We start from the raw sequence: 26,557 nt of genomic DNA on the forward strand, positions 1-26,557 counted from the left end.
ATGGGATGTGCCTAGTTCAGAAGCGACGTTTCAAGTCATCGCACGCTGTCATTTACACTTGAGACCCGTGTTATAATTCATGAATAAAAATTGATACAATCGCTTCAGACTAAAAATGTATCTATGCCGAGCTTAATCAGAACAGAGAGGGAATCCTAAACTAACACCACTAATGCCAATTTTCCAAACTTTTCCTTGCATATCAAAACAGACCCAAGATCAAATGATTCATTCCTTAATCAAAGTGGATGCGCCACATCTCTCTGGGAGAGCCAGCCGTGAAGTCACTGCGAGTGTGCATGGCCAAGATGTTGTCGCTGACCAGCAGATCACCCTGCTGCCAAGAGAAGTAGAGGGTGTTTCTTCTGTCGTGGAGGAGCGAGTCAATGATGTTGCAGATCTCAGTGCTCTCGCTCTCGCTCACGCCCTCAATGACCACGTCGGTGGCGTCAAAGGCAGTCTTGGACTGGGGCCAAGGCTCGTGGTATCGGATGCAAGGCTCTCCGGTAGTGGGGTGGTCGACGACAAGAGGGAGGCCGCCCATCTTGGTAGAGTCGAAGGAGCTGGTCTGGACGCTCCAGGTGAGCTCCTTAAGCTTGTCCACAGACAGGTGAGGAGGCAGGTTCTGGAAGAGGAGTCTGGAGGGCGTGAAGAGGGTGAAGCCCGTGTCACTCGGTGAGGGGGTGATGGAGGTGAAAAACTGGAACCTGTTTTCGGTATGTTAGAAAAAGAAGCTCATGAAGGTTTCGCTTGACAGGTTCGCCACAGCGGGGATGTAACTTACTTGGGAGGGTTGGGAAGAAGCTTCTCAGTTCCGTCCGCCTGGGGCACTTTGTGGGTCTTGAACAGCCCATCGAAGTGGAATGGCATCCACTCGGCTGACAGAACGTTGTTCAGACCACGGGTATCGGCACCCTGGTCCTTCACCTCCAGGACGAGACCAAACTTCCACGGCAAGGGAGTGCCGAACTCCTCTGACTTCTTGACGAACAGGTCGCGATCCTTGGTCTTTGTGAACCCCCTCATGACAACGGGGGAGTTGACCTCGGACAGAGCGCGGACCTTTTGCGCCTCGACGTCGTGGATGGAAAGCTTCTTGGAGCCGGGGGCCGGGCGGATGAGAAGACCGCAGGGGTACATGGGCTCGAAGACAACGTCCGACTTCCATTGCATCAGTTCGCTCTTCTCGCGGAAGTAGCTAGGTCTGCCGTCCTCGTAGACGAGTTCATACTTAGGGTCGTTCTCGAAGTCGGCACGGGGGCCGGTCGTGATCGCGCCGCTCAGATCGAAGGCGATCGAGCAGTGCCAGGGGGTCGTGTAGTAGGAAGAGGTGGGAAGAGGGCTGATGGAGATCTTGTTTTCGCCGGTGGAGGGGTGGATGGACAGGCGGATGTGGTCGCGGAAGTTCTCACGAACAGCGCGAGCGAAGGCCTATAATTGGAATGTCAGTATTCGAAAAGGACGGTTGACTCGTGTTGCAACTTACATCACCACGCTGTAGCATCTGCTTGGAAATGTACTCGATGCCAGTCTTGAACTTAGTCTTGGATCGGTCCTCTCCAACGGGATAGACATGGCGCAGATCGGTCTCGAGGAACTTGATATACCCGCGATATGTCAGGCAAGTATCCTCGTTCTTGGAGATCTCGGTGGAAGGGTCGTATTCAGATCGACCAAAGGTGTTGAGAAGGGCGCGGCGGAAGTTGGTGGCGTTCGCAACATATGTGATCTCCTCGAGCTTGTTAGGGAGGTTAGGAAGGTGAACGAGGTCCTGAAGGCGCGAGAAGTCGATGTTGAGCAGGTTCTTCTCGGCAGCGATACCGCGCAAAGTCTCTCCATATGACCAGACCTCCTTGTCGGCAACGCCGAGGAGATCGTTGTACACAAGACCGTCAGAGATGATGGTCAACTTCGCGCCAGGCTCGTAGATATCCTTGATTGCAGAGCAAAGACCGTTGAGGTTTGCGAGAGAGAACTCCTCGGCCTTATCCGGCAGACGGCTGAGGACCTTGTCTTTTGTGTTGGGCGACTTGAAAGGGAAAGCGGGAAGGCACATGCGGATCGGGCTCTGTGTCTTGACTTTTCTGTAGATCTGGGAGAGGAAACCCAGTCTGCCCTCAAGCTGGGCAGGGCATGTTTCGTGTGGGCGTCTAAGGCGGTAGCGGCAGATGATATCCAGAATGTCGGCAGCTTTTGAGAGGGCTTCATCGTCCATCATCTGAGGTGCCACCTTTGAGATGAGCTGGACCTCTGGTGACGGTTGGCGAACCGGTGTCTCTACAAGAGAAGGCATGTCGTTGACTATGGCCGAAGTAGAGGCTAGGGGGCTGAGAGAGTACGGAGGGTAAGGGTAAGGGTAAGGGAAGCTTGAATAACAAGATAAACGACGATCGAAGTAAGTTTAAGGCTGGCAGATGCAGCTGGGTCTTAATGCAATTTGAGCCTGGTCTAGTAGAGGAGAACTTTCCAAAGTCTCGGGAGACGCAACCGGCTTATATCCAGCTTCCTTTCGCGGCATGGTCTGCCAACGTTGCATCTGCATACAGACTTGCTCGGAGATGACGATCACAGGGAAAGGGTCATGGCAAGGAGCAGCGGGCCAAGTCGCGGCACTGGCCGTGATGGGCTCGGAGCTGCGTCAGGTCACATCTGGCCATCCCCCATATCAAGGCCCATAACGGTCTTATTCCGGTGCTGTTCATCCACAATTCCCGTGGTTGTTCGATACTCAATGTCGCCACTAGGGGTCAATAGCAAAACGTCTAGAAGAATGGTAAGATGGTAAGGATTGCCCACGGAATCAAAATGCACCCGGCATCCCAGCCCTGTCAGTGGCTGTCATACCATGCATGGCCTTCTTTTCTTTTTTCTCCCTCTTCACTCTTGATTGTTTTTCCTAACCTTCATCCGGCTTCCATCGTCGATCGAGTCAGTGCCGCCACCCCACCACCCAGGAACGGCCCCATCAGGATCAGGAAACTCATGCGCTCCATCGGGACATGGACCAAGTTTGAAGGGCTGACAGCTAACGACCCACGTCACGGTGGACACCTGCCTGGCATAGCCGGCTGAGGACTCAAAAGAGAAATCAAGTGTGTGGCCACTGGCCAGTGCAAGATCTAAGTTGCAGCCGCGCGGGAGTCGTCAAGGGAAGGTGGATAGATCCTGGTTTGGATCCTCTGAGAGGCGTACCAGTGTGGGAAGGGAACCACTTGAGCGAAAACAGACAAAGAATCGAGCCACCAACGTCAGGCTAGTCTCTTGACAGTCTGGTTCATCCCAGGTTAAGCCGCGGCAGATGGATTGGCTGAACCGTTGAACATAGTCGCAAAGCCTGACTAGTAGGGGGCCAGATTCCGCACCGGCAGGATCCTCCCGCGGCTGTGGGGACAGGGGAGCCCCGAGTAGACAAAAACGCGCCTTTCCCGATCGGCTTTCTGGACCGGGACACGATGTCCGGGGTGGCATGGCGAAAGATTGTGAGGACCACGGCGCTGATTCCTTCCTTGGGCAGGTCTAGCCAGAAAGCCGGGATTGCAGCTGCATTACAACATTGGCATGTCGTGGCATGTCACATTAAGATCGTCGGAACAACATACAGGTTTGTAAGGTCGATTGCTCTTTGCGGAGTACATCCATAGTCGTGTGTGGTCGATGCGCAGCATTCGATTTCCATGTCAGGAACTACCACGGCGCGCTCCGATATCAGACGATTATCCGCGGTATTGCTTCGAGCATCGGTCACACCGGAGGGGGCTCGGCTCAAGGCACGGCGCACCCTTCGGCCGTCGACCGTAAGTAGTCCCGGATCTGGCCTTGGTTCGTTGATGTCAGATATCAAGTAAGCCACCCATCGAACAACATCTGCTGGTTCCGCGTACGACAATACTCTCGCCCCTGATCGGATCGATTTAGTAATCGGTAGTCGTTCGACCTGCATCTCAGATTTTTTTTTCTTCCGACCCCATCGTACTCGGGCAATCCTACCAATAACTATACTTATCTTGGACATTGACGACTTACACGGAGCTCAACCCTTGCGACCATCATCTCTGTACCAACTTTCAACTTCATTGTCATTCATTCTCACCACCTCCTCTGACGCCACGCGCAAGTAACCCTAACTCAGCAACCATGGGCTCTATTCCTCGCGAGACACTTGAGACCGAGGTCGATTTGGCCATCATCGGTGGTGAGTATTCCTGCCGACTTGCCCGGATGAGTAAACAGTAATTCTGACTCAAGAGCGCAGGCGGGCCGACTGGTCTTCTCACCGGCTACCTCGCAGAGCAGCTTGGTGTGAAGGTATGCATTATTGGTAAGTTGGCGAAAAGTCTTCAAGTTGAATATCATTATTGACAGGCGAAAAAAAATAGACAGCAAGAACGCACCGCTCGATCTGGGCAGAGCCGATGCGCTCAACGCCCGCACCCAACAGGCTCTTGAAGTCGTTGGCATCCTTGACGAACTTATCGTGCAAGGCATCACCTGCAATAGTAAGCTCTAAATCGCCTTCCTAAGTTGATGAGAACGCAAAAACTAAAGCATATTGCAGCGAGCTCAACCTTTGCGGAAGGTGAGTTCAAGTCGCGCCAGAGCCAATGGTGGACTGGTCTTGAGCACTGCTTCCGCAAGAACTTCCTGATGATCGGCCAGCCGGCCGTCGAGAAGGTCCTCGCAGAGAGACTCAAAACGCCCGTCTGCTTCGGCGAAGTCGTCACTTCCATCTCAGAGGATAAGAACGGCGTGGTGACGACAACGGACAAGGGGCGAGTGATCCGCAGCAAGTATGCGGTGGGAGCCGATGGCGCTCGCTCCACAGTCCGCAACTCGCTGGGAATCACATTCACCGGGACCAAGCCCGAGATGATCTGGGCCGTTTTGGACACCTTCATTGATACGACGTTCCCTGTGTGCTCCGAGATCATTACGTTTCAGCTTAATGGCCAGAGCCGAGTCTCATGGATCCCCAGAGAGCGTGGCATGGCCAGATTCTACATCCTGCTTGACGGCGAGATCACGCAGGAGAAGGCCGAGAACTCGATCCGCGAGCACATGGCCCCTCACCGAGTGGACTTCAAGAAGACGGAGTGGTTCAGCACATTTGATGGTAAGCAGCACCCTGATCATTGATGCTGCGAGCCGGCGGCATAGCCCGCCCGCCACGGCAGCGTGTCATCCAAATGCTGTTACATGAAGATAGCTGACACTGCATGCAGTCAAGGAGCGCATTGCATCGACGTTTGTCTCCCAGAACGGAGGCGGCCGCATCATCCTAGCAGGTGACGCAGCGCACGTTCACTCGGTGAACGGTGGCCAAGGCCTCAACACCGGTATTGCCGACTCGTTTGCGCTATCATGGAGGCTGGCGCAAGCCATCACAAACGACAAGCTCAGCCCTGGCGCGGCTGATAAGCTGATCAGGAGCTACGACATCGAGCGGCGCACCGTTGCCCAGGGCGTCATCGACGTTGCAGCGAAGCTTGTCAGAGACACTGTTCGAACGGCAAAGGAATACGTCTCCACAATCGAGAAAAACGCTGGGTACATCACAGGTAAGCTTGTCTTGCATGTTTATTGCGCGGTATTCTCCTAGCTTCCCCCCTCCGACCTAAGTCCCCGACTCGGCGTCCTGTTAGGGCTGCGCTTCTGTTCTCCAAAACTCTGTTTGAGTGTCTGGCCCCCTTCATGGATGGGACATGGAGACGACTGCAGATTCGGGAAGTCCTTCCAGAATCCCAGACCACCCTCCCATGCGACAATCCCTCTACTCCACGTTTCTCCACGCTCCCGAAACCTAGCAGTGTTCAAGCATAGCGGCAAGAATCTTGGGCTAATATTTTTTACCAACTACCTTAGGCATGGGCGTGTCTTACGATGGCACCGGCTCCCCCCTGATCCAAGAGGCCCCCAGCCAGGGCATCTGGACCGCTGGCCGGCGCTGTCCGGATGTCTTCCTGACGCCAGCATCCGGAGAAGAGCCGAAGCGCCTGTATGATCTCGTCGCTGGCAAGTATGGCAAGCACTTGGTGCTGAAGATTGGACGACAATCGAATGGTCCCGCCCTGGGAGATGGTCTCCAGGACTTGGCCAGACTCTTCACCGTCGCTCCCCACAATGCGGAGACTCCTCGTACGACTGCAGTGAGTGAAGATTCTTCATCGCCAGAAACGTCCTTCTCAGCCGAGTGGGCGAAGGACGATGACGACTTCACCGTTGTCGTCAGACCCGACATGTACATTGGCTACGTCGGTCTAGGAGGAGAAGGGTGGAAGGATTACCTGTCGTACCTGACTCAGTAACTGGTGTGACAAGCAAGTTTTCTGCGACGATGAATTTTTTGTTTTTTGACAAGATGATGTGCCATTTACCGGATTTACTGGAGCGAACGCCCGAAAAGGGCAAACGAGATTCTTTTTAGAGAGACCCCTGATAGCTCAATTTATGGATAGACAAAAACCTACAAAGGTGCGTCTCAATAGTCCTTGCAGTTGCTGCCAAGACCAACCCCTGCCATAGACAGGGGAGTCGACAAGGGGCTAGCTAGGGTATATACAAACGGCAGAATTCGGCCACTTCCACCTACTATAATTATCATTAATTTAGTAGTAAAAAGTCGTCAATTAAGGTCAATTAATAATTATTTAATAGTATAATCTAGCCCGACGACCCTCTTTATATTTATTACCGCCCTCTAGGGTAATTATCTATTAAATATAGTAAAGTACCCTTTCTATCTATTTTTAGATCTCTTTTTATAGTAATACTTTCCAGTACTCTTACTAACGACGTACTACTTCGGCCCATAACAAAGGCACCCCCTTCCTAATAGTCCATCTCTTCATCCACAGCTAGCAAGGTTTAATAAAATTAAGGTCGGGCAAATTACCCAACTAAAAAAGCTTTATAATCTCAAAAAGGCTATATATATAATAAATAAAATAATAATCGTAAGCGGGTACTTTATCCTCTTATACGATTAGATTATTAAATAATCTTTTAATATAAAGGAATAATTTAGGTAATAGGATCTTTTTACAATATCTATATTAATTAATTCCGCCCTTACCGTTCTATATTAACTTACCTAACTTCGCATTCTAATTAAATTAGGGCTTACGGCCCGGTTAATTCCGTAAACCTATTCGCTTTATACTACTCTCGAACTCCTATTATTAACGTCGAACAGGCTCGAGCTCTATATTAAGCTCGGTAATTACTATATCGGTAGCCTTCCTCTTAATAGTAATTTCGGGAATCTAATAATAGCACGGCCCTTTTAAATTATATAAAAAAGACCCCTAAAACATAAATTCAGAATAACCCTCCTACCTCTCTTATATACACTACCTAGAATAGGCCTCGTCTAAGCGACGCTAAAGCTTATAGCTACTACGGCAGTAATTAAGGGTAACCGCAGTCTCGTTTAACTATACAACCCGCTTCTAATCGTTAAGGGTCTAGTATTAATAATCGAGGTACTATTTAAATCGCTCTTACCATATCCTTTTTATTAAGCCTAGTTTATAAGTTAGTTTAATCTTATAGAAGCTATAATAATAAAGGATTTGCCAAACAGTTATTATAGATATATTAATACCCTTATCCCTTAATAGGTCCCTAATAATATCAATATAGTTCTTTTTACATCTATACCGGTCGCGGCAGACCTTACGGATAACGGTATTATTAACCTTTTTTATCTATTTAATTAGATGGCCACTTTAAAGGGCATTTTTATAATAAGTAGGCTTAATCGAGAAGGTAGGAGTAGTTAGGTCGAATCCGTTTTTTTTTACGTAGGTAAGAACGTCGTAAATAGTTTAAATTAGAATTTCTAAAGCTTAAGAGACCTATTTAGCAATCCACCTAATAAGTCGACTTTATAGAGCAAGAATTACTACCCTAACGCCTAGATCTAGCTTCTTTTTTATTAGTATCTTAGGATCTATATTAAGGAAAAAAGAGTAGCGTAATAAATAGCGATTTAGCGGTTTTGATATTATCGTAAGATTAATAATAGTATCGTAATAGCGGTGTATAGGGTAAAATCGTTGCTATGGGCAGTATTAGGGGGAAAGTAAGTAAAGTAGGTCAAGATCAATCCCTAGGCTCTTATTAGTTCAGATGGGCAGTAATTGTGGGTCTGGGGCTTGGCAGCGACTGCAAGGACTATTGAGACGCACCTCCGTACTTTTTTAGTATGCACACACCTCTCGCAATGTGATTGATCATCGTCAGCCAATTGGGATGAGCATGGTGATCTAAACTCCCTTGGCTTCCGTTACGATGCACATGGAGCTCCCATATGCAATTAATCTATCACATCGTGTCCACGCATCGTCGCTGTCCTCTGCACTCCGTACAAATTACGGATACGTTGTCGTTTACTGTTCGCCCCCAACGTGACGCTGCGCGCCGATTCAATCGCTTGCTTGTCCAGGGGACTCTTAACCGAAACCGAAGAACCGAAGAGACCGAGGAATGCTTATCGGCTCTTGATAGCGCGAAAAGGGCCCCAGCATTAGGTCGCGCTTCTTCAGCACACAATCTGCAACTTTATTTGGAGTTGCTGCGGCTTTACTGCGACCTGCCACATTGATCTCCAGACAATCGCTGCGCGAACCCCATTCCGAGTCCCGACGACCGCCACGTTCCGTCGGCTCGGAACTGGCAAGCTCTGCGTAGTGCAGAAGCCGCGGAACCGATCCGAGGACAAGCCTGAACCAACATCAGGTTACAGACCTGGAATGTGGGATAACGATTTCCTGAATAAACACGTCATCATCCTGAGAGACTCCCCCCCACGCCGACGGTTTTTCCGATTGTCATGCAAAACGCAGACATTTTCTTCATCCCACCGGTGCGCGGCCACTAGGGCGGCAACTAATTAGCGGGAACTCGCGCTTTGTTTCTCAGGCTCTTAGCTAATAACTTCTAAGTCCGCTTTCTTGAAAATTCAGTCCCCGATTTTCGATCACCGCGCCAAGACGTACATAAGGAGGGCCTCGGTATCTTTTTATCTATGAAGAGGAGCCCCGAACTGCTTTTGTCTGCAGTTCGGCGTTCAGATAGCAGACGACGACGCCAAAAAGCTGATAAGACCCCGCTACCAAACAACGGACTGTGGCCGAACAGCTCAGAAAGACTCAAAGAAGCAGTTTCTCATTCACCGCCCAGTGTAACCTAACCACAATCGCACAAGAATTATCAATCGCCAACTCCACTACTCCGAGGTTTCGACGAGGTTCAAATGCCTCAAAGCCGTTGGCATTCGCAGATTCCAGAACAGGTCCGAGACGTTGGAGGATTCTCGCAATGTGACATGATGACTCCCCCTCGTTGCGGACATTTCTTCCTAGGGAGGTCCGCCTCATAAATGCCAAAAGCGATGTGTAGCTTGCGAGTTATCCCTACGAGTGAAGTGTTCAGTAATAGACTACTCTGACACCTTTTGTTTTCCGTCTCCCGCATCCTGCAACGTTGATCCCTAACCGCTCTGGCCGATCCGGCTTCCTCATTGGGCCTCGAACCACCAAAATCCTCAAGCTTTCCTGACTCTTCAGACCGCGTCAAGACTTGTCTGGTCTCCGAGACGTTGGAAGTTTCCCGAACAATAACAGCCAGGGCCACTGTGCCTGACTTGCACCTTATTTTACTCGCGGCCCCTCGCTTCAGGTTATTTACATCTCACCTGGAAACGGTAAGGTTACCGCTATACTTTCCCCCAAATCATCGCAACAACGACATACTTGCAGGTCCATCTGGTCTCTGTAACGTGGCCTGCGACCGCGGGCGGCGCAACCCGAGCTGCGGCGAGGCCCAGGCGGCTTTTTGAGGGGGTCCGTGGAGGCCTCCGTCTATTGTACTTAAACAAAACGGAAGGCTAATTTTCCAACTTTGCTCGTTCTTTTGCTCAGGTGGGAGAACTGGATAGATGTCAGAAAGGCTTGCAGAGCAAGCTCTTTACCTATCGTTAATTCATTCATTTCGTCGTCGTCGCTGGATGATCTCTCGCTCTGTTAATCAAGCCGGCCTTGACAACGAATCAGTACGACCAACGCCACAGCCGCACCCAAGTCCACCAATCGAGGAAGAGACCGCACGACATACCATCCCGGTACTTGCATCACCGCCGCCTGCAGCGCTAGCAATAACCGCGGTCGATACGACCCAACCTATTCGTATTAAGAGAAACATGGAGTACACATCCGATAAAGAAAAGTCCTACGGGCCGGGCGAAGACCCAATGCAGAAGCTCGACGAAGAGAGTGGTAGCGATGGTAATGATGACTTCAAGTCACCGCCGCAGTCGCCCACTAAGCCGACGGGCCCCCCGAACGGAGGCTACAAGGCCTGGCTTCAAGTTCTTGGCTCGTTTTTCATTTATTTCAACACGTGGGGTAAGTGATAAGTCGGAATCTCCGCCCATACAATGATGCATCGCCCAGTGCATTGGTTTTTTTTTGGGGGGGGGGGGGCAAATGACATCCCGCGGGGCCCGCATAGCCTGCATCAATTTAGGGATTAAGCCAAGCCTCGAGAGTGTTTAGAACTAACAATATTCCAGGACTGGTTGCCAGCTTTGGTACCTTCCAGGTCTATTACGAGGGTCACCTCCTGAAGGAACACAGCTCCTTCGCTATTTCCACAATTGGCTCGTTGCAAAGTTTCCTCATGGTGTTCCTGGGTCTCTTTGCCGGCCCCATCTTCGACTTGGGATACGCCAAGCAGCTCCTCTGGGTGGGGACCATGTTGATCGTCACCGGGTCCATCCTCCAAAGTCTGAGCCACAACCTCTGGCAACTGTTACTGACGCAAGGACTCTGCGTTGGTGTTGGACAGGGAGCTTTAGCTGTGTTGGGAGTTGCCATTCTATCACCATGGTTCACCACAAAGCTACCCATGGCAACCGGGATTGCAGCGGCTGGAAGCGGTGTTGGCGGGTAAGTCTTCACTCATTGAAAATCTCCGGTGGCCCAGAAAGTATCCCGCCGGCTAAGGCTGGTACTAACATCCTCTGCCCACAGCCTGGTATTGCCGATTCTATTCAGATCGATTCAGCCAGAGATTGGTTTCCGGTGGACTGTGCGCACCATGGCGCTGATCGCGCTGGCAACCCTTAGCATTTCCATCGTGACCATGGAGCCACCCAAACCATCAGCATTCAGGAGACCCTTAATCGACCGCACTGCCTTCAAAGACGCCCCTTACCTACTTTTTGTGGGAGCTTGCTGCCTCGTCTTCCTTGGCATGTACACTCCTTTTGTCTACATCCCAGGTTACGCGTTGGCAAGGCATGCTGTCAGCACGGAGATCGACAAGTACCTGCTTGCGATCCTCAACGGCGCATCCATTGTCGGACGCACTGTCCCCATCTTATTCACCGCTCAACTTGGACGGATGAACATGCTCATCGTTGCAGTAGCAACCTTGTCGATCTCGGCCTTCTGCCTTTCCGCTGTCACCCACACTCCCGGGCTGCTGGTGACGGTCATATTTTACGGAACCAGTAGCGGAGCCTTCTTCTCTCTGCAGCCGGCTACGTTTTCTCTCCTTACGGAGGACAAGAAGTACATCGGAACCAGACTTGGTATGGCTTATGCCGTAATGTCTGTTGCTCTGCTGCTGGGTTCTCCAGTTGGAGGCGCACTCGTGCGCTCAGTTGGCTACTTTAGCGCTTGGATCTGGGCAGGTGTGACCCTTGGTCTGGGTAGCATTACAATCGCATGTTCGAGAGGCATGGCAACTAAGTGGGATTGGAAGAAAACACTTTAGTGCCCCAAATTTGCATAACCAGGCCGGTCTAATAATATAGAGATGATACCCGATAGATTTCAGTAGACTAGCTTAGCCTAGATGACTCACCACTTAATGCTTACACGATGTTGATGTCAATTGCTTGTTCGGATGCATTTTGCTTTGTCTCATGGGAGATATTGAGTCCACCTCCGTCAGCCTTTGTACATGATTCCTCAACCTATGGGTGAACAACCTCTAACATGCAGAAGAGCGTTTCCATGAGGTAACAGACCCTATCCGCACTTTTGGATATTGAGTAACAAATTCCCAGGCCTCCTTTAAAGTAGTGAGGCGAGGCATTACCCACGTTCCAAGCAAGTTTGGCTCACCCCAAAATAGTGAGACACTGACTAATTCTTATCCCAGCTCGGATGAAAATTGAACACGCGGCACACATAGAATTGGTTATGTCAGGAACCATCCGAGACGACATTTCACGCGCCCAATTAAGCCAAATTGTCGAAGTTCTCAGCCAAAGCCAAGAAACAAAGGCATGTTGCATGAGTAGTTTCCCTCAGCAAGTCCAAATATTCCGTACCCTTGGTAGAGAATCATCGGCCCTACTTCAAAAATGAACCCACGCTCCACTAAGGAGCTGGTGGAGATCAGACAAAAGGATAAGGGCCCTGGCCAGGATTCGAACCTGGGGCCTCTTCCAGGTGGATGTGTCTAATGACAACCCTAAGGAAGAATCATACCGCTAGACCACCAGGGCAACGACGATCTCACGACGGTCACTGAGTCGTTGGGAGGCGCAGCCGTTGCTTCACCTCTTCATTGACAACGAGCGGAGCGACTATGGGTTGACCAGTCGTAATGCCTTACCATGGGGGCACTCGAATCGAATACGACGGCCTAGAATATCAGTATCGATGTGGCTTCGTGATTTTAGTTACGTGATGACAAGTGTGCGTTTCAGTGGTGCTTGGTGTTGTGTTGTGAGAAACAACAACTTGTGCGGATAGACCGAAAGTTACTGGCGCCTACGGACGACTTGCTCATGGGAAAATTTGATGGCGTCTTCATGCTGTGTTCTGATATTGCGAGCATGCTAGGTTCCAACTCAAGGTTACGAAGTAATTGCAAGAAGTCCTTTGACTCAATAGTTACTGTATCCGGGAATCTTATGAAACTTTGGTCTCGTAGGTGACCTGAATCCGTGCGGCCGTTGACGGTGTAATTCGACCATCATTTCTTTCCGCAAGTGAAGCTGACTCAATATCATCGGAGTCAATCACATTGGCAGCATGAATTATTCCGCTACACATCCGTTTGTGGTGTTTCGGTTCAGACTCAATGATTGTCTCCCGCTCGCTGACAAGATCCTTGCGATACCTCCTTCCAGACCACAGCTTAATTTCGTCATCGCTAGATTCCGCCTTACCTAGACTCTTTTCTGGAAGATCGTCGTGTGATTGTAGTTTTGTAAGTTGCGTCTTTTCCTGTTGTTCTCTGTGACCGTTGAGTATGGCAATGACTTCTTTCCGCTCTTGTCATCTGAGCCGGTGATCCGTGAAGAAATGAAGCTTGGCAGGTATCGAACAAAGAAGGGCTGCAATCCAGGAACCGAGGCTCACGCAATTGCGGCATTTGCCTCGAGAAAGGACCAGTTGAATTGTTCGACTACATCCCAGCTGTAATCGGCACTCTTCAGCACGGGGGGAGGATGATTGTCCATTTGATCGCCGATCCGCAGATACTATGCCGCAGTTGGGGCTTGTGCAATTATTTTAGGAAATAATACAGATAGAAGGAACGCGAGACTTCTCACAAGGTGCCAGTGGCAAACAGCAAGATGACAGAAGCCTCTTGCCTCCTAGCCATCAGATGTGGAATGACGATCTTCAGGGGAAGCATCAAGATGGCCACGTCCATAATGGTGTTAGCGATGCTGAGTATCATGTGAATAGTCTCCTTATCGACACATTGAGCAGTCCGATACATTGAGCAGTCTGTAGTGCCTCTGTGTCCCAAGATGCGTAGACAGGGCGACAACTGGAAACGCTCAAGAGTTGATACGCCACGGAATAAGCGACAACGACTCCGATGAGGATTACGGCGATGATTCGAAAGCTTCTATCCGGGGATAACCGCAGATAGAGGAACAGTAGAGATAGTTTTGCGAGCACAACACTGAGGGAATACGTCATGGTCGTACACGTGCCGTACAAACACATACTCTAATCAGCTTGCCAAACCACCGCGTCCGTAAATTCCACTTGTATTCGAAGTAGCTTGTGATCGTCAACAGTGAACTTACAATCAGGCAGCCGGGATCATAGTCCGCATAAGTCACCTGCCAGAAATTTGATGCAATGCCGAGATCGATCACTAGGTGGGTGGGTAAGTATGAATAAATTCGGGATGTCAGGAACGACTGCTAACTTACTTTTGATTCCTGTGACTAAGAAGGCAACGCTCATGACCCAGGAAGAAAAGATCAAATCTGTTTTTGTCTCATTAGCAGGTCTTTCAGGTTACCAGATGATTCTATAAGAACAGTCAGCAATGACTTAACTCACAATCATCAACGCCTAGACTCCGTTTTACGGCATGTAGTCTCGTAAATATTCGAAGAAAAACGGCCAACAAGGAAACAACGGTCGTCGAGACTCCTGCAGCTGTCGTACCGACACCGACTGTCCTGGCTGCAAATCTAGCTTCGCCGTTGGGCGGTTCAGCCATGTATACGACATCTGCGACGGTCGCCATGTCGGAAACTTCGAGATGTTGACGGGCCCAGGAGGGATGGGCGGAAGATGATGGACGAAAGCGAAGACTACCTTGTGTAACCTACATTTAATGGGGGATCGAGAACTTTGAAGAACGTTGAGTGCGGAATAATAATCGACATCAAAACGACATGTTGGTTCCAAGGTTCCAATGAGGTCAATCAGACATTGACCCATGTCCAGTGGCTATCCCACGCGGCATGCTTTTCCATCAATGAATCTCCGCGGCAATATTTCCTAATGGTGATTATCATGTTCATGAAAGATGTTGTGGACCTCTTTGTTGGTTCTCAAGCAAGGATCTAGCCCTTTACCTATGCATCCTTGATTTGTGAGGGGGGAAGTCTCCAACAAACAGAATATCTGGTTGAAGAAGGGCTCCAGCTAAGGACGTCTTGCGAGTCTTCCCAACATCCGAGAATTTAGGTCGTTCTCATCGTTTCTTCCAGTTTTCTCCTACGTGCCAGCTCTTAGAGTCCCGACCCCTACCCTAAAATACATACACAAGTCCAAGTTGATGACAAACTGCCTGCCCAGATCCGTAGCCTGAAGTTGAGATAAAAGAACATGACATCTCAACGTCCGAGAAAGGACTTAAATCTTACCGAGTATCATCTACGAATTCGGTTATCCAAAAATGCGTATCCTCGATCTTGGTCATAATACTGGTATCAGCGGGTGCGCAAAGTGTGGGTAGCTGAGGATCTAGAACTCACTTGGTGTTTCGTGATCTCGCTTGAACGTATTCTACGTTAGAATTATCTTGACGAATTCATGTCTGGTTCCGCTAAAACTCACGAGTTTCTCACCATCGTCCAAGGAACCAGGTACTTCCATTCGTGCGGTAAAGTTCAGCCACGAAATGAGATCCTGGCTCATCGGAGGCGATGTGCGGAGCCAAGACACTACAAAGCCGGATTCCCAGCTGCGGAGACGATGAATTTCCTCCGGAGCCACAGGATGCTTGTCGTCTGTGGATATGATACGATCCTATGTGACAAGCTGGGGTTGAAGGAACTTCGTAGAACCGAGGTTCTCAGTTCACAACCAACGCTGGGTTCGTCTTGGGAAAGTAGGATCGCCGAGCAAAAATTCCATTTCACTGATTCCTAACAAGTGGAATGCTTTAATTGCCTTATCTGCGAGCTTTCTCCAGCATTCGAGGCTGGCCGTTACCCCGTGCTGGTCTCCATCGGCAAACCACGAATACTATGCTTCAGTCAAGCCCACAATGTCTCAAATGCAAAGTGAGCAAGAGAAGCACCCGGAGCTTTTCAGGCCGGACCTGAACGTTGATCGGCGGCAATGCAAGCATGTGGTGCCTCTCGAAGTCCTAGCTCTGGGCATGTCCAAGACCGGCACGTCGTGTAAATAACTTCCGAAAGCGCGGAGATCTTCGGCTCAATTGGCAACGCATCAAAGGTTCTACCTAGTTACAGCTATGCAAAGAGCCCTCATGATCCTCGGGTACAGCGACGTTTATTACGGATTCGCCATGGTCTCAAACATCCGCGAAGTTGAAATGTGGATGGAGGGCATGCACGCGAAGCAGACCCCCAAGCCGGGCCAGCAACTATTTGGCCGCACAGAGTTCGACCAGCTGCTTGGTCACTGCGACATGCCAGCCAACTTCTTCGGATCCGAGCTGGTGGCAGCATACCCTTATTCCAAGGTGGTACTTGTGGAGTGTGACATCGATTCCTGGTACAAGAGCTTTGACGAGAGTATCGTCACTGCCGCCTTCAACTCCGTCTGGCCATTCCTATCGTGGTTGCGAGCCAAGTACGTGGCGGAGAATGACGACATCACCTTCAGGTGGTTGAAGTTCACTTTTGACGCAGATACAAAGAAGGAAGTCCTCGAGAAGGCTTGCGACGGGTATCGAAACCACTATGCAACAATTCGGAGAGAGACGCCGCCCAACCGGCTGCTCAACTATAACCTGAAGGACGGGTGGGAACGACTGTGCCTTTATGGGGAAGCCTATCTCTGGACGTTCCCTTTCCGCATGTCAATGATCATGAGGCATACCATGAGAAGCTTCAGATCATCATCAGGAAGGGGGCTGTTGCGATCGCGAGGAAGGCGACATGGGTTGTGGTACCGGGACTGACCGGTGTGGCAGCGTATTATTTCGGGTCGAGGGAGGGGTTCCTGGCAAGTATCACACGAATCAGCAAGTGAGCAGCACCAGACCCAGTTTAAGGGCAATTGAATGTCAAAAACCATTTCAGTGAAATATTCTGGTGATGTTCTTGCTAAGTACGTTTCGACATTCTCGTGCTCCAAGCCGAGGTTCTTTAGCTTTTCATGCTGATCTTCGATTTGGAGGTATTGCGGCCTGCCTGTTGAATATTCAGAAAGTCAGCCAAGTCAGACGCATATTCCGCTCTCTGAACAAAGAGAAATCTAATGAGTCAGAAGAAGCTGAACGAAAATGACTGAAGAATTCAAGTCAAGAACGTAGCGCCCATTAGAAAACCCGAATGAAGTCCTCAGAGGTCTAGATCGAAATTTTCGCACTTGCCTCACATGATGGTGCAGCGCGGAAGTAGGAGGACGCAATAAAGAACATTTTCCATACTCCTATAAGGGGTCCATGACTGTTCGTATTTTTTTTTGTCTTAGTTCCAGTTGGTGCAAATGGAAATATTCCCTATCTCGGCCGACCTACTTTGTCTATGGTTCACTGTTGCCTTGGACACGTTCTATGATCTTCGGCCACTTATTGCCGTCAGAAACCGCTGAGTGATCGTTCCTTCTTATTTAAGATTTGTTATTTAACTGATAAAAAGATTTCCTCTTCCGCTTCACCGCTCATGAAAGATTACTTACTCACTCATCTTCGCTCTCACTCTGTCCTCTACACCGCTCTCAATCTCATACTTGCCTTTGGCATCTTCCACCTCTTCATCAACTTCTACCGTCTGCAACTTATCTGCTGCAGGTCCTCCCATTAAAGAATATTTCCTCTCCAGCTAGACGGACAATTCCTTCTTCTTCACACCACCTCATTCCTCTTCTGAGATCCATACCTCTACACATTCACAAAGTTCTCCTCCCTCTTCACCCTTCCACATCACCACAACCTTCCAACGTTGTGCACCCTTACAAATTTACTTGCAACTGCTCACCTCTCATCATAACCCATTCATTCATCATCGCACTATCATCAAGACTCATTTACCATGTCTTCCGCCAGCTCTTCCTCCGAGGCTGCTACTGCCCCCAAGCCCGCCCTCACCGATCGCGAGCTTGAGATCCTCCAGCACGCCTGGAGCTCCTTGAAGAGTGCTCCCGAGGTAAGCCATACTCTAATCCACCGCCTTCACTTCACCATTCACCTCACGTATCGACCAAAGCTGACCATATTTTCTCTTCCAGGTTGACTATCCCAAGCTCGCCGCCGCCTGCGGCATGTCCAACCATCGCTCCGCCTCCAACGCCTGGCTCGCCATCAAGAAGAAGCTCTTTGCCGACCTTCCCGCCCAGGGCAGCGACAGCGCCGGCAACAGCCCTGCCAAGCGCAAGATCGCTACCCCGTCCAAGAGAAAGGCTGCCACCGCTACTAGCTCTGACGACGCCGATGAGCTCGCTGCTGGTGCCAACCTGAACTCGGACGGCGAGGAAAAGCTCGTCGTCGAGACCCCTGTCAAGAAGAAGCGCGCCACCCCGGCCAAGAAGAAGGCCGCTGTTACCCGCAAGGCCGCCACCAAGACCACCGAGGGTGATGAGAACGCCGATGAGGATGCCGAGCTCGAGACGCCTGTCAAGAAAAAGGCTACCCCCGCTAAGCGTAAGACCCCTGCCAAGGGCAAGAAGGCTGCTGCTGCCGAGAAGGCTGCTTCCGAGAACCAGGAGGCTGCTAGCGCTGCTGAGAACAAGGAGGCTGATGGCGAGGACGCTCCTGCCGCTGATGTCGCCAAGCTTGCCGTTAGAGACTGGATTGACAAGGAGGACGACGTTGAGATGTCTGGCGGCACGGACGCTGGCGGTGCCAACACTGATGGTGCCAACGTTGGCGAGATTTAAGCACCTTGCGGTTGTGTCTTCCCCGTCACGATTCCGCCTTCACTTTCGACCCTTACACTTCACTTCTAATAGCAATTTGGGGCTCTGGTGATGGCAGTTTGGGGCTTTTTGATAGCTCAGATTGGCGTTTGGGTGACACGGAGGTAATGGATCTGGGCATCGATTGGGTCTAGATCATGCAGCATGCTTGGGGCGACAACGTCTCGTGATACCCTCACAGGCTTTCGGATAGCTTGATAGACCTGAAGGCACAGGTCAATAATTGAATCAAGCATCAGTACACATATCATTTCCCTGGTTCATTATGCTCGTGACTGTTCCAATTGCTATGCTGTTCACTACTAGCCGCTATGTCGCCGTGCTGTTTGCGGACTTGACCAAGTCACAAAAGCACCACCACACCATCACGCAGGATGCACCGCCTTAGTTCTTTCATCAAGATAAAAATGTGCCCTGACTCGTACGACTTCTCAATCGTGCGTTGTTTATGAGCGGAGCTTGAGCTCACAGTCCTATCGTCACCGCCGCCCTGTGCCAAAGGGATACCAAAGGGAGGAGTCACCATCCCTTCACGAACTTTACGACAGGCGCATCAAAGGCCCAGACAAATTGACACGTTGCAGAAAAGTCTTCAACAACCGTCAATCATAATTTCCGACATCAAGAAAAGAAAGCAAAATAGTCAAAGCGAAGATGTTTCGTCTCGTCCTCATCGTCACCATCATCACCACCCTCATCAGCGCTGCCTCCGCCGTAGTCTGCACCCAAGCCGAAACCTACTGCGGCTCGCGCCTTCTCAAAGTTGGTTTGTACCTCTTACTCAGATCTTCTCATATCTCATTTCAAATCCTCCGCAACCTCTATTCTAACATCAAGCGTAGACTCCAACAACCGCAAGGCGATTGAAGGCGCCCTGTCATCAGGAAGACAGTCCATTGACGACGCGCACATCAAGCAGTCCATCTTCTGGTGTGCCCCATCAGGTGTCCCTGTCCCGGGCGACTCGGGCCTCCTCTTTATCACCTACTGCGGTCCCGAGAACATTTGCCAGGAAGCCGGGGCGCTCGGTGGCGTCGGCGATGCTTGCGCGCCGTCTATGGGCGGTGGACTCAGTCATCGGCGCCATCACCATCACCATTGAGCGCTGTGGTGTCATTTTTTGACGTAAATAAAACGTGGATGAATAATCTCCGGCAACTAAAAATGGGCGGTAGAGATGTATTCAAGGCAGAAACTATTTGGCTCGGATTTTGTCTATTCACTCTTTTGAAATGGTAGAAAAATAGAAATCATGACGAGGTATGGTACATACTCGTGTCACCGCGACTTGCGCCTTCTATGGGACAATGATATATAGCCGTACCTGCATCTATTCCTTGATATACTTCTTCAACCCACGAAGACGCTCCTTGGCCGTCTCAAGCACCTCGTCCTCCTTGCAGACCGCGAACCGAATGTAATCCGCAGCAATGTGCGCATTGTCGTCCGTGTAGAACTCGGTGGGCGGGATGGCGGCGACGCCCACCTCCTGGATGAGGAACCACGCGAGCTTGAAGTCGCGCGGGCGGCTGGCGACGTGGGGCGGGAACGGGTAGTCCTCGGGCAGCTTGACCTTGGCCATGTTGACGAGGACAAAGTAGCCGCCCTCGGGCTCCGAGTAGGGCATGCCGAGCTCCTTCCACACTTCGTTGAAGCGGTCCATCTTGCCCTTCATGTCCTTGATTGTCTCGTCCCAGAAGCCTTCCTTTTCGGCTTGTTCGAAACCTATTGGACGCGGAATTAGTCTCATTCAAATTGGAGGCTTATTGAAGGAGGATAATGGAGGCTGAAGCATACCGACAGCGCAGGCTTCTTGCAGGGGCGAGACGGAAGAGTAGCAAATGCGAGTATGCGCCGCAGAAACGTGCTGAATAAGCTCAGCAGGGCCCATGAGCCAGCCGACGCGCCAGCCGGTAGCGTAAAAGTTCTTGCCCGCGGAGCCGACGGTGATAGTGAGGCGCTCAACCTCGGGTGAGAGCGTGGCGATTCTCGTGAAGGGAACGTAGTACAGGCGGTCGTAGACCTCATCGGAGAGGATGATGATCTCGTTCTTGACGCACAAGTCGCCAATCTTCTGGAGCTCCTCCTTGGAGAAGACCTTGCCAACGGGGTTATCTGTGTTAGAATGTTAGCGAAATGTGCCTAGTCACTTGGGCTATTAAGGCGGTGGCGACGAACGCGGTGTGTTGAGGACGATCATCTTGGTCTTTGGCGTGATGGCGCGCTCGAGCTCGTCAAAGTCGATGGTCCAGTTAGCGGCGGACGATGTCGTCGTGGCGCCGTCTGTGGGAGGATGCAGGGGAACGTAGGTGATCTTGCCGCCGGGCATCTCAATGTTGCTAATGTATCTTTGCAAAGAGTCAGCATGTCTAGGACGTATCACGGACTACACTCATGGTCTGGCTTACTGGTCGAAGAAGGGTTCAAACACAATGACCTCGTCACCGGGCTCAATGAAGGCCATGAAAGCACTCAGCATGCCTGGTCAACAGTCAGTTCATTGTCCTTGGTTCTCATCTGATAGACTCCTCTTCCCACCCTCATTTGCGCCAGTGGTGATGGTGACCTCGGTCTCAGGATCCAGCTTGCGGCCCCAGTGAGGAGAATAGGCGTCCGCAATAGCCTTCCTGAGTCTTGGGCGGCCCTTGGTAGGGCTGTACTGGTTGCACTCGACGCGGTCCAGCGCTTGCTTGGCAGCGTTGAGGATGAAGTCGGGAGGGTTGTAGCCAAAGAACCCCTGGCCCATGTTTACGATGGGCTGTTGGGGCGATGCGGCAGCGGCCTCGTTGATGATGGACCTGGACTCAAGGTCAGCATTCTGCACTCAATTGTCCGTCTTTGCCCAACAGAGATGCGTCAAAAGTAGCGCAGGCGCATACTTGTCTCTCTCATGACCGGGATCTCAATACACACCAGACATCCTGTCGTCGGCCGGCAACGCGGGCCGCGGGCTTGATCTTGCTGCTGAGAGACATTGCGGTTGACTGGAAACCTCGTCTGGCGGTACTGGTGCTGATGATGCGCGACCGGAAGAGAGGGAGGACGAGAGAGGTCATGAAGAGGGCAATGGATGAGAGAGAGAATCGGAGCAGTACGGCGAAGAGGGTTGTGAGTCGGCCTCCTCGATTACCTATCCGTAGCACTCCAGAACGAAGCTCCGAAAATTGCAAGACGCTGATTTGCTTCACGGCTGCTTGAGACCCATTCCCGTCTGGAGCGTTTGAATGGCGTAATCGGCCGTCCCGATGTTCGGTCCTGCAGTCCACGCCCTGTGGCGGGGTGAGCCGGCCCAATGCGCTTTTTGGCGGGGTAAAAGTGCGCGGCTCTCTTCTTATGTAATCTGCTAAAGCCGAGCCGGGGATTCTCCGGTCTTGTTGGAGATTTACCCCGCGATTCTCCATCGCTAAATTAACCCCAATTCCTCCATTGCCAGAGCAAGAAACCCAGAGAGTCCATTGATATATTGAGTTTACGAGAGACTTTAGGCAGCTCAATTCAACATTTCTCATCTCAGCAGCAAGAGACTCTAGTAAGTGAGATTAAACGGGCTATATTCAATGAAACTTTTCGTGTCTTTAGACGCATGCTTGTTCCTGATGACAAGGCACGTGAGGTACGTTGCTGCAAGTTATCAGGGGGCCTAGATCCGCCCTTCGGACGTCAGTCATCCACAGTCGCATCTGCCATGACATTGGATGGTTTACGGTCTATACAGTCTTTCGAAACCTCCGATTCCTCGAAGCTTCCTTTTGGCCATGCTGCCTTGCATATATCAGTCACGGTCCGGGTCCAGCATTTGAGTTGATCCTGGTTCAAGATTCCAAGGCCAGGTGCCACGACTACCTCTCAAATTGGACTTTTGTGTCAACCTGAGGTCATACGAACGTATCAGAGATCACAATTTCAGAACGAAGGATCTACTTATCCTAGGACAAGTATGATGGTAAAAAGCAAGAATTTAGTTGCTTTTGAACGACAGCGGTGCCAGCGTCAGCAGAAATCCTTCTTGTGGTCCGCATGTAGAACCTCCTGCGTGCGGGTATGCGTTCCTCAATTCGTCCGAATCGAATTATCTATAAGGCGCCTTAGAAAAAGTTTCTATCTATTCTAGTGATACCAATCCATGCCTGCTCTGATCTCTCCCTCACGGGCATTCTCATCACTATAAGTAGAAGACAATAGCCTCTCTCCCTATCTGTTCTGCTTCACTCGCATCTACTCTTCATCATATTTACAGGATCTTACTTGAGGCGCCTCACCTTCATACCAAATTCTGAACTCGAGTCTCGGCCTGTCTAAATCTCACGATGCACTTCTCAACTCTTGCCATCATCACCTCTCTGGTCACTGTGGCCATCGCTAACCCAGTGAATCTCGAGACCAGAGACGACTGGGTCAAGGTCGTCTCGTTCAGTGACGACCTCTGCAATGCAGACCAGAGCACATTTGAGGTGACTGGTAGCGGCGCCTACCGCTGCATACCTGTCACCAATAAGAGATCCATCAAAGTCCTTCAGAAGAGGTATGTCTACCCGTCACTGCCAACTTGGACAACGTCTAACCTCGCCCAGGGACTGTACGATCAAGACGTTCAGTGGATCGAACTGCCGTGGCAGCCGTTTTACCCTTCCCGATGGCGACCTTGACTGCCATTCAGTCTTGCATGCGTCTGTCGAGATCTCGTGTTAGAACTCAGAGATTGGAGGAGGAAGGTTACTAGATGATGAGAAGTTCAATTTGTATGCGCGTTCTTGGTAGCTAGTGGCTCGCTGAAAGCCAAAATGGAAAGAAATCTATGTTAAACCTAATTTACGAGGTCATACACTCACCTTTCAACCGGAAGCTCCTCCAGATCTCATTAGCCTACAACAATTTGGCATATTATTACATGCTGTTAGAGATTAGGCACATGAAACTGTAAATGGACATAGGGAGCTGGTAGGATATTGGAGAAGACATTTGCACATTGAAGACATGAATTAACAAAAGAAGAAAACAGGCTCACCGCATGTTGGTTAGTGGCATGTGAAACATTCTTGATCCCTATTGCTCCTTCCTGTGCCCTTTGAGGCATGTCTAGATGCGCCAAGGCGGGGGGTATTGCTTGTATGAACAGTAGCATGTAATGTATCTCATGTTCTTTTGTGGTTTACCCCTCTGACTAACCTGTCCTTATCATGACAGGAGGGCATGGCCAACTTTATTAGCAATTCAACAGTTCAGGGTTTTCTTACTGCCAAGACACATTGCAAAATTTCCTAGGCAGCTGCAAATGAAGGTACAGATGAGGCCAAAGTTCGTATAATCATCCCTACCGACCTAGTCCCTACCTAGTATCCGAGGTACTCGTAGAATCCTTTGACAGCTAAGGTGCCTGTAACGTCAAGGATCCAACCCCCACCCAATCTGCCGTAATCCGTCCGCGAGAACATACACTTCTCTAATTGGTCAATCGGCCAACTGAGACTAACAAGCTGGGCGGAAAGAGGCACATTCGTCCCGTGTCAGCTAAGCTTTTTGGAGCATTAGCGCGGCAGGCTACAGCTCCCAATCTCCCAGCTCTGGAACGTCCTTTCCTTCACTTTGTTTGTACACGAATAGCAGGACCCAAAAAAAAGTTGCGCCTTCCATACACAGTGTCACAGTCCACACACTCACCCACCTTCCGAACCAAACAAGCAAGGAAGCTGCATGGCACTTTCCCCTGTGGCAACTTGCGTGTCTGAGAAACGTCGCCCATTCCCAGGCATTCCAGGCATTTTCTTTGCAGCTGCCAACGAGAGACAACGCGGCTGAAGGAACGTGCCTTTCCCATTCGTCACACACGCGCGGCACACGTCTCGCCTCACACCATGATGATCCCCAACCTAATAGCGTCGACTCCCGTCTGCTTCGCGGCGCAGCCTCCTCCTTGCTCTCCTACAATGTTGTCGTCTTCTACGAGCCTTACTCACGCCGAGCTCGACCGCATTCCTCTGCTCTTCCCTTCTGCAATGCGCTGACCCACACCTTTCCAAACCATACAATGGTCGCTATCAACTCCCGCTTACGGACGATCCTTCCCCTAGCCGCCCTCTTCGCTCTGGTTCTTGTCCTCGTCCGCTTCCACGAAAGCATCATCAACCTGGATTCACTCTACGACCTCGCCAAACACGTAAAGACTACGCCGTCATCTACAAATGATAAGGACAACAAGCAGTCGCTCTTCTCCGAGACCCCGGTCTATAAGCCAGCGCCGACGTACACCTCGCCTCCGGCGATCGACCCCTTCCCTCTCCTCGCCAACACCGACTCGCCGTCCCCCTCGATCCCCGCGCACAACCTCCCGCGCAACGACCTACACAAAGACTACGGCCTCGATACGCAGCCACCACTCTTCATCGGCTTCACCCGTCAGTGGCCCATACTCTTGCAATGCGTCGTCAGCTACATCACAGCAGGCTGGCCGCCCTCTAGCATCCACGTCCTCGAGAACACGGGTGTCCAGTTCGCCAACGCTCAGGGCAAGCTCTCTCTTCAGAACCAGTTCTACCTGAACCACACGACTCTGAAGCGCCTGGGTGTAAACGTCATCCAGGCGCCCGCTCTACTCTCCTTTTCGCAGATGCAAAACATGTTCTTGCACGAGGCGCATAAGAACGACTGGCCGTACTACTTTTACTCCCACCAGGACGTCCTTGTCTTTTCCTTTGAGGACGGCAAAGACGACACCCACCGGCCCGGCGACCGCAAATGGGAATTTTACGATGAGGAGGAGCAAAATGAGATCATGAACCCGCCTGCGGCGGGACAGCCAGGCTATCGAACCATTTACGAGAACTGCCTGCGAGACCTCGACACCACATTAAGGCGTGACGAGAGGTGGGGCTTCAGATGGTACCAGTACGACCACTTGACGCTAGTCAACCGCGCCGCGATAGACGCCATTGGCGGGTGGGACTCGCTGATTCCGTACTACGCGACCGACTGCGACATGAATGCGCGCCTGGCCATGGACGGCTGGTCGATGAAGCACCGTAGGGCGGGCATCATCAACGACATTTCGACGCACCTAGAAGACCTGTCCGTTCTCTACAGGGTGCCCGGTGCGGTGCCGAAAATGGTCGACCCGAATCCCCCTCCCCCGCCTCCGCCCCCGCCGCCGGAAGAGAAGAAACCCGAAGACGAAAAGAAGAAGGGCGAAAAGCGAGATGACGAACTCGCAGCGAAGACCACCATCACAGACGAGGCAGAGTCCTTCCGCGCCATGGTCCGAACGGGCCTGGAAATGACAAACTACAAGTATAGAGACAGCGACCACAACCGCAACTCGTGGCAAAAGAGCCAGCACGGCGGCGAGGGCGAGCCGTATTACTACGACGCTGCTGGATTCGCAGAAGCCTTTGAGGTACTGGTCGCTGCCGGGCGCCGGGTCTTTGAGCTGAAGTGGGGACGCGGCGGGTGCGATATCGCCGAGGGGTTCGGGTTGAAGATTACGGACCAATGGCGCGTCTTGCCCCCGAAAAAGAAGGACGGTTAGTTGGGGATTGGCCGGTGGTGGGTTTTTGCGCGAGTCACGGCGGTGACGTCGTTTTTGGGGGCACGAAGATGTCACTCATGAGTTTCATGGAGTCGAGAATGACTCGTGATATACAGGACCTGATTCAATGATGCAAGTAGTTTGAAAGTCTGACGATATAGGGTCAAGACAACAAGAAGGGCAAAGTAAATTTAGACGAGCACCTTCCAAGCATCATTTCGTCGTATCAAATATGGGAAAGATAAGCAAATAGCATATAATGATATCTTGATATTCAATGGTCAAAGCCATCTATGCGGGTAATCGATGTAACGCACTAATGTACCTATCCTACTCCAATATCGGAGAAGGACTTGTGTACGTACGGCGTTGATGCCATATGCTACTAATGAACTAGCAAAAGGAGGTAAAAACCAAACAAAAGGTTGGATGG

At 50.9% G+C, this 26,557-nt stretch overlaps 10 protein-coding genes and 1 non-coding gene across 11 annotated transcripts; 7 read left to right on the forward strand and 4 right to left on the reverse strand.

Annotated features, from left to right (window-relative positions):
• Window positions 1-780: 780 nt before the first annotated feature.
• On the reverse strand, window positions 781-2,293 carry BDP55DRAFT_562633 (Pyoverdine/dityrosine biosynthesis protein-domain-containing protein; the record flags this gene model as incomplete). Its single annotated transcript, XM_060570172.1, has 2 exons — window positions 781-1,431; window positions 1,487-2,293. 2 exons carry the CDS (start codon window positions 2,291-2,293, stop codon window positions 781-783), a joined length of 1,458 nt encoding a protein of 485 aa, XP_060424405.1.
• Window positions 2,294-3,854: 1,561 nt separating this feature from the next.
• Window positions 3,855-6,515, forward strand: BDP55DRAFT_679108 (putative monooxygenase). The gene is made up of 6 exons (XM_060576029.1): window positions 3,855-4,192; window positions 4,253-4,318; window positions 4,377-4,496; window positions 4,556-5,110; window positions 5,220-5,555; window positions 5,860-6,515. The coding sequence occupies exons 1-6, from the start codon at window positions 4,135-4,137 to the stop codon at window positions 6,300-6,302; spliced, it is 1,578 nt and encodes a 525-aa protein (XP_060424406.1). The 5' UTR covers window positions 3,855-4,134; the 3' UTR covers window positions 6,303-6,515.
• Window positions 6,516-9,919: 3,404 nt separating this feature from the next.
• Window positions 9,920-11,894, forward strand: BDP55DRAFT_679115 (major facilitator superfamily domain-containing protein). Its single transcript, XM_060576030.1, has 3 exons — window positions 9,920-10,403; window positions 10,571-10,946; window positions 11,031-11,894. Exons 1-3 carry the CDS (start codon window positions 9,938-9,940, stop codon window positions 11,776-11,778), a joined length of 1,590 nt encoding a protein of 529 aa, XP_060424407.1. The 5' UTR covers window positions 9,920-9,937; the 3' UTR covers window positions 11,779-11,894.
• A 530-nt stretch (window positions 11,895-12,424) lies between these two features.
• On the reverse strand, window positions 12,425-12,517 carry BDP55DRAFT_t304. Its single transcript has one exon. It is a non-coding gene; the product is annotated as a tRNA-Pro (tRNA).
• Window positions 12,518-12,926: 409 nt separating this feature from the next.
• On the reverse strand, window positions 12,927-14,514 carry BDP55DRAFT_636784 (uncharacterized protein; the record flags this gene model as incomplete). The annotated part of the gene is made up of 6 exons (XM_060572931.1): window positions 12,927-13,254; window positions 13,574-13,797; window positions 13,982-14,020; window positions 14,063-14,133; window positions 14,192-14,248; window positions 14,325-14,514. The coding sequence occupies 6 exons, from the start codon at window positions 14,512-14,514 to the stop codon at window positions 12,927-12,929; spliced, it is 909 nt and encodes a 302-aa protein (XP_060424408.1).
• Window positions 14,515-15,765: 1,251 nt separating this feature from the next.
• On the forward strand, window positions 15,766-16,647 carry BDP55DRAFT_719730 (uncharacterized protein; the record flags this gene model as incomplete). Its single annotated transcript, XM_060578449.1, has 2 exons — window positions 15,766-15,901; window positions 15,974-16,647. The coding sequence occupies 2 exons, from the start codon at window positions 15,766-15,768 to the stop codon at window positions 16,645-16,647; spliced, it is 810 nt and encodes a 269-aa protein (XP_060424409.1).
• Window positions 16,648-17,332: 685 nt separating this feature from the next.
• Window positions 17,333-18,341, forward strand: BDP55DRAFT_591877 (uncharacterized protein; the record flags this gene model as incomplete). The annotated part of the gene is made up of 2 exons (XM_060570933.1): window positions 17,333-17,836; window positions 17,919-18,341. Coding segments are annotated over exons 1-2 (537 nt in total), but the record flags the coding sequence as incomplete, so codon positions are not given.
• Window positions 18,342-19,259: 918 nt separating this feature from the next.
• BDP55DRAFT_528347 (uncharacterized protein) lies at window positions 19,260-19,683 on the forward strand (the record flags this gene model as incomplete). Its single annotated transcript, XM_060567825.1, has 2 exons — window positions 19,260-19,371; window positions 19,448-19,683. Coding segments are annotated over 2 exons (348 nt in total), but the record flags the coding sequence as incomplete, so codon positions are not given.
• Window positions 19,684-19,935: 252 nt separating this feature from the next.
• BDP55DRAFT_562606 (aminotransferase class I and II) lies at window positions 19,936-21,661 on the reverse strand (the record flags this gene model as incomplete). Its single annotated transcript, XM_060570171.1, has 6 exons — window positions 19,936-20,330; window positions 20,403-20,720; window positions 20,784-20,953; window positions 21,014-21,086; window positions 21,144-21,408; window positions 21,515-21,661. 6 exons carry the CDS (start codon window positions 21,659-21,661, stop codon window positions 19,936-19,938), a joined length of 1,368 nt encoding a protein of 455 aa, XP_060424412.1.
• A 1,251-nt stretch (window positions 21,662-22,912) lies between these two features.
• Window positions 22,913-23,294, forward strand: BDP55DRAFT_733119 (uncharacterized protein; the record flags this gene model as incomplete). Its single annotated transcript, XM_060580033.1, has 2 exons — window positions 22,913-23,127; window positions 23,177-23,294. The coding sequence occupies 2 exons, from the start codon at window positions 22,913-22,915 to the stop codon at window positions 23,292-23,294; spliced, it is 333 nt and encodes a 110-aa protein (XP_060424413.1).
• Window positions 23,295-24,630: 1,336 nt separating this feature from the next.
• BDP55DRAFT_562558 (uncharacterized protein) lies at window positions 24,631-26,124 on the forward strand (the record flags this gene model as incomplete). The annotated part of the gene is made up of 1 exon (XM_060570166.1): window positions 24,631-26,124. The coding sequence occupies one exon, from the start codon at window positions 24,631-24,633 to the stop codon at window positions 26,122-26,124; it is 1,494 nt and encodes a 497-aa protein (XP_060424414.1).
• Between the last annotated feature and the right edge of the window lie 433 nt (window positions 26,125-26,557).

Source organism: Colletotrichum godetiae, assembly GCF_030913485.1.
Source record: "Colletotrichum godetiae strain CBS 193.32 chromosome Unknown BDP55scaffold_58, whole genome shotgun sequence".
Taxonomy (NCBI): domain Eukaryota; kingdom Fungi; phylum Ascomycota; class Sordariomycetes; order Glomerellales; family Glomerellaceae; genus Colletotrichum; species Colletotrichum godetiae.

What these genes read in the sequence shown, in the direction of transcription:
- BDP55DRAFT_679115 (XM_060576030.1), top strand. Translation starts at nt 9,938, where the DNA reads ATGTCAGAAAGGCTTGCAGAGCAAGCTCTTTACCTATCGTTAATTCAT. An exon ending in CATTTATTTCAACACGTGGG is followed by an intron (nt 10,404 to 10,570) that starts GTAAGTGATAAG and finishes ACAATATTCCAG; the next exon opens with GACTGGTTGCCAGCTTTGGT. An exon ending in GCTGGAAGCGGTGTTGGCGG is followed by an intron (nt 10,947 to 11,030) that starts GTAAGTCTTCAC and finishes CTCTGCCCACAG; the next exon opens with CCTGGTATTGCCGATTCTAT.
- BDP55DRAFT_679108 (XM_060576029.1), top strand. Translation starts at nt 4,135, where the DNA reads ATGGGCTCTATTCCTCGCGAGACACTTGAGACCGAGGTCGATTTGGCC. An exon ending in CGATTTGGCCATCATCGGTG is followed by an intron (nt 4,193 to 4,252) that starts GTGAGTATTCCT and finishes TCAAGAGCGCAG; the next exon opens with GCGGGCCGACTGGTCTTCTC. An exon ending in GTGGTTCAGCACATTTGATG is followed by an intron (nt 5,111 to 5,219) that starts GTAAGCAGCACC and finishes CACTGCATGCAG; the next exon opens with TCAAGGAGCGCATTGCATCG.